This window comes from Dermochelys coriacea, chromosome 1 (assembly GCF_009764565.3).
Source record: "Dermochelys coriacea isolate rDerCor1 chromosome 1, rDerCor1.pri.v4, whole genome shotgun sequence".
Taxonomy (NCBI): Eukaryota; Metazoa; Chordata; order Testudines; family Dermochelyidae; genus Dermochelys; species Dermochelys coriacea.
The window spans coordinates 231,389,831-231,399,677 of NC_050068.2; the positions used below are offsets into that span (position 1 = coordinate 231,389,831).

The 9,847-nt window shown below is 38.8% G+C and overlaps 1 protein-coding gene across 7 annotated transcripts in view; it reads left to right on the forward strand.

Moving 5' to 3' along the window:
- The window catches only part of INTS13 (integrator complex subunit 13), a 34,237-nt gene extending 27,596 nt beyond the window's left edge, over nt 1–6,641 (forward strand). For 6 of the 7 annotated variants that reach the window (XM_038387345.2, XM_038387336.2, XM_038387354.2 and 3 more), the window contains 4 exons: nt 368–598; nt 1,946–2,085; nt 4,249–4,384; nt 5,314–6,641. In XM_038387345.2, the coding sequence (XP_038243273.1) occupies nt 368–598; nt 1,946–2,085; nt 4,249–4,384; nt 5,314–5,353 (547 nt within the window). In that variant the 3' untranslated portion in view covers nt 5,354–6,641. Of the gene's footprint in view, nt 1–367; nt 599–1,945; nt 2,086–3,853; nt 4,140–4,248; nt 4,385–5,313 lie in introns of those variants that run through there. The other variant, XM_043516084.1, reaches the window with a different exon arrangement.
- Nucleotides 6,642–9,847: the final 3,206 nt, after the last annotated feature.

Here is a 9,847-nt window from a genome sequence, read left to right on the forward strand (position 1 = left end):
TGGCAATGTCTGTACAATAGCTTAGACCCAGGGAAATTAATGATTATGACTCAAGGGGAGATTTGGATATTAGATTTAATTGCAAGTTCAGGTTTGTTGGAAGCAACCGAGCATGTCCACATACAATGCGGCTCTGATGCTTCCAAGAATGAAACAATACAAGGTGATCAGAACTCCACTAAAAGGGAGTTGGAGAAAACCTACTTTTACTAAGGCATTTTAAAAAAACTTATGCTCAATCTACTAGACATCAACTGTTTGAACCTTGATTATTTAATATATAAATGGCTCTTACAATCTGGAGGGGGGGAGAGAGAGTGTATGTGTGTATAAATATGTGAAGATTTTATTTTGCGTCTGTGGATAGAGACGAACAATACCGGATTATGTGGAATGAATTGGAGACCCTTGTTAGAGCGCATATAAATAACTCTGATAAACACCAGCGAGTCTTGGAGTGTCTCCTGGCTTGCAGAAGCAAACCTCCTGAAGAAGAAGAGCGCAAGAAACGAGGGAGGAAGAGAGAAGAAAAAGAAGACAAGTCAGAGAAATCAGGAAAAGATTATGAACTGGAAAAACCCTGGCAGGAATCAGAGAGGTGATTTTTTTTTGAATTAATATATGCTTTCACGTACTAGTATGTAATGTGGAATATACAGCACAGTCTAGCGCTAGAATTTTTAAAAGGTTAAGTGATTTAATTTAACATAATTTTAGCTTGTTTATAAAAGGCACACATGTAAGCAGCTACAGGTAAACTCTTAGGTATTGAAACCCCAATTATCTGATGTTAAGATAAGTTTCCCAAATATGACATTTAGTTTCATGCTTATATTAAGGGTACGCTTATAAATAGTTTAGAATGGGGATAATAAAAGAGAGAGGTTTTTTAATCAATGTTTAATCAATTGTTATAATGTCCAAAATAACAATAAGTTGGTTAACTATGACTTCACTATCTATAGCACCTTCTACTGTTTAGATGTATACCCATCCGTAACATAGTACATCTGTTAATCACTTTGTGTAAACAAACCCTAATATGAAGTGTGACTGAAAACCATAGATAAATGAATTTCATGTATCCTGACCTCTGGCTGATTGACTGTTTAGGTGTCCTCATAGACATTTAGATGCTCCAGGTTTCTCTGCATTGAGTTTTGTGTAGATGAGCGTCAAGGTTTATTGACTATGGACCTGCTTTCTATCCCTTAAGAAACAAAAAGTTGTCCTTTTAGCTGATATGACATGTGGTCATGAAGGATCAGTTAATCTGTCTAGTCATGAATTTCTTGAGTATCTTTTTCTTTCCCCCCACTTTCAAACTTCTCTTCTAAAGAAATCATAAAGTTGAGACTCCTAAAAAAATGGTTAATCAGCTCTAAGCTCAACTTGTATGAGCTGTTCTATATGCATGCATGGCCACTAGGAGAAGATGGATGTTTTGGCCTGCAGTGTTGTGAGCGTGCTGATGATACTTGGATCTACCTATGCATGTGATCAAGTCCAGTACTATGATTTCCTTTCTTTCCTAGTGTAAGACAAATGTAGGGATGCAGATGACAGCAAACTGGTTCAGGCTCAAACCAGGAGTCGTCAGTAGATTTGGGTTGTCCAGATGGTTTGCAACAATTGCACTTTTAAATCTCTAGCTCAACCACAATATCACAATAATGAGTGCAATATAAATATTGGTAACAAATTGAAATGAGATTGAGTTTCAGGTCATTCTCACTTCTTTTTGGTCTGCATCCAAGAAAATACTTAGCCAATGGCTTTTCTGGTTATTTTCATCGATCTCATGACTCACAAAAAAAAAAGCAATTGTTATACTAGGACAGATGTTATATGAATAAACTTGAAGAGTGCTGTAAATGAGAAGTTTGTTGTTAATGCTCTCTGATGTTTCACCTCTTTTTTTCTCTCTCTCCGTTCCTCCCCTAAGATTAAAAGGTGTATTGGATCGCGAAAAAGACGAACTGGCAGAAGCTGAAGTTATAAAAGATTCTCCTGATTCTCCCGAACCACCCAACAAAAAGCCTCTTATTACAATAGATGAAATACCTCCAGTGGAAAAAACAAAAGGTAAGTCAAAACGATTTCAACAGATTTTGAAAAATAGTAAGTCGGGTAAAATCGGTGTGAATTGCAAGATATCCTATATGGTTGTCACAGCAGTTCATATTTGATTGAATAAGATAAAGGTGCATCTCTTGAATATCCTGTATGTAGATTTAATTGTTCAGTACTAATGAGAGTCGTGGCTAAGTCTTTATACGTGATGAGAGGGGGTCAAGCAGAATCTTACTCGGAGATGAACAGTTTTGGTCCAGGTGGAGGGATGAAAAACAAGCTCTGAGGTTGAAGATTCCGGGGACTGATACTTAAAGATACAAAGCCTCTGTGTTCCTGATTTGAGTTCCATCTGATTAATTGCTGTTAGTTTTAAATTTGGTTAGTACCTTACATTGTATGTGATCCCATGGATTTCTGTGGAATTACATCTGGAGTAAGGCGCTTCTCAATGTGCCCAAAGATCACAGCTTCGTCCTAATCTAGGTAGTACATTTATTTGGGTTCAAAATTCATTTCCTTGTATAGAGATGTCACTAATGTAGAATAAAAAGCCATGAGGGTAACACAAAGGAGAGCAGAAGAGTTACTAGAAATGTAAAATATATTTATTTTGGGGTAGTGTGTCTTTATAGAAAAGAACCCTCACCAAGTAAAGGGCTAAATAAGGCAGAGAGGTGAATACAAAGCACCATACATCTATAGGGGAAAGAAGGCCACAAAAAACAAGTTACAGGCAGAATGAATGAGCTGTAGCAGTGGACATCAAATGGTTTTATCCTAGAGTGAGGAGTCAACTGCAGAAGAGTTGAGTGTTGGAGAGATATGAAGAGTTAGTTTTAGTTATTTAGAAAATTCTGAATTCTGAGAGATGTCTTCTGATTTTTGTGCGTGTATAATCTATTGATCAGTGGTTTTCAATGTATACGTCTAAGGGGTCTGCAAAAGATGACTATGAAAATACAGTTTCAGATCCCAGAAAAGGTATTGTTTTTCTGATCAATCAAAAGTATTTGAATACCCCCACCTACATGTCAAAACCCAGAAGTATTGTTGTTGTTATAGTTACCACAGTTTAGTGCTCTTTTTCACATTGCATCAAATGCCATGCTGAGCATGTGCAGCATTTACAAAACGTCAGTTTTCAGGCCAAGACTTCTATGGCAGGGGTTTGAAGACCACTGGTTGAATTTCCAAAAGGGTCCACACTTTCATTTGAAATTTTTTAGGGGTCCATGAATGGGGGGGGGGGTAGGTTGAAAATCACTGTATTAGATCATTGACATACTATATAAAATGGAATATTCTGGTGTGGTCTGAAGGTTTTAGTGATAGTTGCATTATGCAGACCTGGAGCTAGAGTACTCTCCGGAGCAGTCGGCAAAAGGTAAAGAGTGGGATGTGGTAGTTCACAGACTGAGATTTCCCCTCCTCCAATATAACAAATGCTGATGGAAAGCTCAGAGGGGCTCTGTTGCTGCCCACTGTCTTTGGTAGTTCTGGGTGGGGAATTTTTTTTGGTCTAGTGGGCCACCATTCTTGCTGGCTGAACAGCTGTATTTCAGAGCTGTCAGCAGTGGCTGGTGTTGAAAGGACATTGACCATTTGACACTCTCTGTCAATCTGCGGGAGAGACCAGTCTCTAGCCTGGGATATCAAGGGGCAGAACTGCCTCCTTTGATGGCCCAACTACCATATATTGCAGTAGAACAACCACAGCTTCAATTCTGTCTTTGGGACAAGGTTTGATTGATTTAGAGCAATTACTTGTCTGCTGCAGATTATGAACGGGATGTGGTCTGTCTCCCTTGGATCCATTTACCGCTATGCATAGGCACAAAGCCTGGCTCAGCTTCATGCCCACAGAATAGTGGAATCCATTTTGGTCAAATGTACTGAAATCATAAAATAAACCATATAGAACTAACATAATGTGAAGAAAGGTAACCTCATAACCTTATACCGTCTAAATCTCCCACCTGTTTGCAGCTGTCACGTTCATCTAACCTACAGTATAAGTTTCTTGGGGTAGGGATCATGTCTTGCATTGATCTTTAATGTGCTGTGGTGATGCTGTATAAATAGTATAATTTGTTCGGTCAACTTATATTGAATTTAGTATTTGAGAATTCATTAATCAAATCCCCTTGATTCTATTTTCAAATCTAATCCTAGGGCCAATGTCCTTGCTGTCTTTGTGGAGCAATAGGATTAATACAGCCAATTCTAGGAAACACCAAGAATTCATTGGTCGTCTGAACTCTGTCAACAATAAAGCTGAGCTGTATCAACATCTTAAAGAGGAAAATGGGTTTGTATTGCTGAATACATAATATATTTTATAAACAGTCAATGTGCTATATACAGGAACAAATTAGTCATCGTAGTAATTTATTAAGAGGATTCCTTACCTCTTGCATTAATTAAAATTTAGAATTTTTTTTATAGGAAAGCAATTTAATAATCTGTTTTCATCCATTTGCCCCTACTTCATTGCAAACCTCCCCGTAACTGAGCAGGGATGAATGCCACCCTGTTGTCTTGAGGGGATTGCTTCTTACCATCTATCCCAGTGACTGTCTACACAGCAAAATCCTCCTTATGCTTAGAGGGGGCCAAATAGGAGGCGAGATTAAGACCCAAACTCCCCAAAACATCATCTCCATAAAAGTAGCTAAATCAAACATGGCAGAGATAAAACCATTGCATCTTGTACAACACATTAAAGGAATAATAACATCTCCTGCATTCCCATAAATCCAACTGCCATCAAGTAATTGTTAGAATGGGAGTAGCCAACAAATTGAGCAAAAGGATAAAAATAACAGGGAAAAATGTTAAATACTGTTAAGGAGTTGACAGAAACTGGTACAGCTCTAGAGATTCAGAGAAGCAGACCCTCCACAGTCAGACATGAGTCTGTCTTTTGTCTTGTCTTTGTTGATCATTGCTGGAGTCAATAATGTAACGTCAGTCTTAAATGTGATATTTATATATGGAACTTATTGCTTGTTTACCCTAGTTGTAAGTGGAAAGTTCCTTGAAAGCAGAGTTTCCTCTGGTTTAATGATTACTGCATAAAGAAGTCTCTAAAAAGATAGTGTTGGGGTACTAGAAACATATAAATAAATGTTTATATAAAACCACAGATTTGCTTTTTATTTTTAATCATTTGAGTGCACTCAAGTAAACTATATGCTCTAACTGACCAATCTTCTTGATATATTTTTTATATTTCAGAATGGAAACAACAGAAAATGGAAAAGCCAGCCGGCAGTGAATGTTGGTTTTTAAGAACTATGCTTGGCATATTTCATGAATATTTTATGCTGGATTTGATATTGGTACCATTTCAGTAAGATTGTATAGATCTGTTGCTTTAATTGGTTTTACATTTTTCTGATTTTATTCTTCTTCTATTAAATGTAAAATTTGCATATTACATTCAGTGAAATGTGTGCAAATGGGATTTGTCTTGAAGTATCTTATAATCATATTTTAGGATGAAAGGATGTTTCTCCTGCAACACACACAAGCAAACCTGTGAAATGATACAATCAGATTTTTAGGTCTATTGTTTGATATTGAAAAGCACAGTATTCATGTATTTTAAAAAACTTATTTGAGCTTTTTTCTGTTGTATTGATACATTTTAGATCTATATGAAACTCCTCAAGAGGCCCCACACTAGGAGAAGAGAAATATAAAAATATCTATTAAGTACAGACTCTTAATCTGGAGTTCCTCATTGAGAGTGTATAGTTCCAGATCAACAGCTGGGCAGTGGGATGAGAAATGGTTTAAAACCTTCACTTGAGTATAAATGATTGGGGTGAGGGCATGAACTTCTTAAACAAGATTAATTATTAATTTCATCAAGAGAATTACTCAGTTTGAAAGCAAAGCTTTTCTAGTTGCTGTTTATGCCATAATTAACAAAAAAAAACAAATCCTCGCCTTTAACTGTTAACTGGCTGTTACCTTCAACTTGCCATCCACAGGAGTGTACAGAAAGAGGCTGTGAAGTGTAAAATAAAACCCACTTCAGAGAGCAGGGCCCAATCGATTATTGTTTCTTTGGCCATGCAGCAGAGTTACTCCAACCTTTGCTGAATTAACTTCCTTTTGCTTGATGGCAGCTGGTAGAAACAACTGACTTGGGTATAGTACAGTGCAAGAGGCTGTACCATACTCTTACTTTAGGAAGAAGGGTAGCTGGCACATAGGCTTTTCTTCTAAATAAGTCAGTATGTCACATAGCCAAGTTTCATTAATTGAGAAAAGTATGAAGGCCACAGATGATGATGATGATGATGGTGATGGCTGGATCAGAACACAAATATCATGTGAGTACTCCTTACTTACATTTGTAACTGCTGACCATTTAGCGGCATAGAAATAAAATATAGAGCTTCAAGGTGATTACATAGCAAGTATAATGTAATATAATTACTAAGTAAATACATAGTTTATTTCTTTCTTGATATATGATGATTACTTTTAGAGTCACCTGGTGTAATTATTTAAGTAATTCATAGGATCAGTTAATAAAGAGTACTTGCATAATATTTTGTCTGTCATGTTTTACATTTATATGGAGATTGCTGAGGTTCTCAAACCTTGGTGTTACACTGCTGCAATCCAGTGACCTTTGGGATGGGAAGGCAACCATTTCACAGGACTTCAAAGTTTTCCCTCCCCCAGCTGTTATGACCAAAGACGCTGGGGCAAATCTCTGCATTTATTTAAAAAAAAAAAAAAAAAAAAAAAAAGCTTACAGATACTGAAAGTCCTCTCAGAGCAGACAGAACTGATTTTTATAGAGTCTCATCCGAAAGATATCTGAAAAAACTCCCTACTCTACTCTTGAGAGTACTATAGAATCTTTAATGGCCAAAAATACTCAAGTTCTTCGTTTCCACCTCTTATCTGAAAGACAGCACGTCCTGCAGCACAGGGTCTCCTAGCACCATATTGAGGTATTGATTCAGTATTGATGCAAAAAGAAAAGTGCCACCTAGAGCCTTGCAAGCATGGTTGACTTGAGGGAGGCTTCTCTGCTCCTTGAAGTCTTTAAACCATGATTTAAGGACTTCAATAGCTCAGACATGGGTGAGGTTTTTCATAGGAGTGGGTGGGTGGGTGAGATTCTGTGGCCTGCGCTGTGCAGGAGGTCGGACTAGATCAGAATGGTCCCTTCTGACCTTTGGTATCTATGAATCTATGATAGGACCTGATTACAAGTATCAGGTTCAGATGTGAAGACAACCTGACTCTCTCAGACTTGGGTTGGGTTCTCTGATCATCGCCTGCTGCCCCTGAGGATGGCAGCTGCATGCCCTGCTCCCACTGATTGCCGCCACCTCGCTGCTCTCAGTGTTGTGCAGAGTGAGTGTGCCAACAAGTCACAGCACCTCTCACTCCACAGTGCACACACAGAAGTGAGGCAGGAGCAGGGCACATGGCCACCACATTGCCAACCCTATTGGCAGGAGACAACTGGAGACAGATTGCAGTCACAAGATGTGGGGAGCGGGAAGCTTCCATGAGACCAAGCCTCAAGGATGAGGCCACAAAGTTAACACAAGTTTGGGGGAAGTGTTAGAGTCATGTCTGAAAGCGACTTGACATGAGTTTGGGTCAGCTGTGGGTTAGTTGGGTTCAAGATGGGCTTAAAATGAGGCCAGCGCAGACCTGTATTGCCATCCTCACTTCTTGCAGCACCTAAAATTTTATGTCAGTTTCTCATCTTAAAACTTGCTCAGCCTGAGATCACTATCTGATCTGAACTTCCTCCTGTCTATACTGAAGAAGATTTTAAGTCTGGAAACTGAGCATTTAAATGTCAATATTCAGCATTAGTTGCTGTTATTTGTAAAGAAACATCAAGCAGAAGTGCTTCTCGTTTGTATCTGGGCATTCTCTACCTGTCCCATCCTAATGTTCCATAAATATTAGGCTGCACACTTAAAATATTTATGTGAATATTTAATCACAAGAAGAAAAATCCTGCATGTTCTATTAAAAACAAACATACTGCATAAACCACCCAAATAAATAGCTACACGATTCAATAAAAATACTTTGCTCTTCTGAAGTACCTTCCATACAAGATCTCAAAGCACTTTACAAACAAATGGGCCCCAATTCTCCAAGGTACTTTAGTATGTGCCTAATGTTAAGGATATGAGCAATCCTATTGAATAAATTAAGGTATTGCTACATTTCAAAGTAAGACAGGTGTTTAAATTTCCTGCTGAATTGGGGCCATAATTTCATTTTAAGCTTCACAACAGTCCTGTGAGGTAAGTGAGCTTGTTACGTGTATTATGTGCTATATTAATTATCTTTGTTCTGCCCTTTTGACGCTTACCCAAGCCCACCCTTCCCCTGCAATAGCCCCTTTGAAGCCTCATACCTCCTCTCTGGAGAGGTTTTATGCTGGATCCTCAAAGGTATTTAGGCTCCTAAATTCCAGGAGCCTAAGTACATTTGAGGGTCTGGGCCAATGTCACTTAAATGCTTTTGAAAAATTTACCCTAAAAATATCTATAAAATGTCTGATTAAGACTTGATGGTTAGGGAAAGGGACTTGGGTTCTTTTCCTCATTCCCATCACCAGCTTATGTGACTCTGGGGAAGTTATTTAAGCACTCTATAAAATAGGCTGATATTTCTACTCCAGCTTTTCAGAATGTTCTGAGATTTGACACTTAAAATATAGTCAGATCCTCAGATAAAAGGCGTGAAGGTTTTTTTATTAATAAAGAGGGAGAAATCTTTCATAGAGAAGTAGAAATGCTATTCTGACCTGAAGAGTTCATTTAAATCAAGATATATATTTCTCGGTGTTGTAATTGTAGGGGTCCTGACCCAAAAAGGAGGTGGGGGGGTGCAAGGCTATTGTAGGGGGGGTTGCGGTACTGCCACCCTTCTGTGCTGCTGCTGGTGGCAGTGCTGCCTTTAGAGCTGGAGAGCTGTGGCTGTTGGCCAGGAGTCCACCTCTGAAGGCAGAGCCGCTGCCAGCAGCAGCACAGAAGTAAGGGTGGCAATACCATACTTCTGCACTGCTGCCTGCGGAGCTGGGCCTTCAGTCAGCCTCTGCCACTTTCTGGCCGCCCAGCTCTGAAGGCAGCAGTGCAGAAGTAAGGGTGGCAACACCATATCATGTCACTCTTACTTCCACACTGCTGCTGTGGGGGACACTGCCTTCAGAGTTGGGTGCCTGGCCAACAGCCACCACCCTATGGCTGCCCAGCTCTGAAGGCAGCGCAGAAGTGAGGATGGCCGTGTCACGACCATAAATAATTTAAAATAACTTTGTGACTGAGTCCCGCAACTCCCTTTTGGGTCAGGACCCCCAATTTGAGAAAGGCTGGTCTCCCCCATGAAATCTGTATAGTATAGGGTAAAAGCACACAAAAGATCAGATTTCATGGTCTGTGACAAATTTTTCATGGCTGTGAATTTGGTAGGGTCCTATATATAGGTACTGTCTGAGCTGTGTCAGTACTTGCCTCTTGGCAATCCTTCCATATCAATCTGTTGCTACAAAACAAACCACTAACCTTTTGGTTTTTTACCTAAATCTGTTTCTTTTGGCATCTTGCATTAATTGTTAGTTCCAGAATTCTATATTGTAACATCACCTTATAACTTTTTTAGGGTTTAATATCTTTTTCAAATTTAATACAGAATACAAAGTTAAGATGCTTATCATTTGTGCATTTTCTTTGTGAGTAATAGACAAACATGCCTCTTTTGAGACAGATAC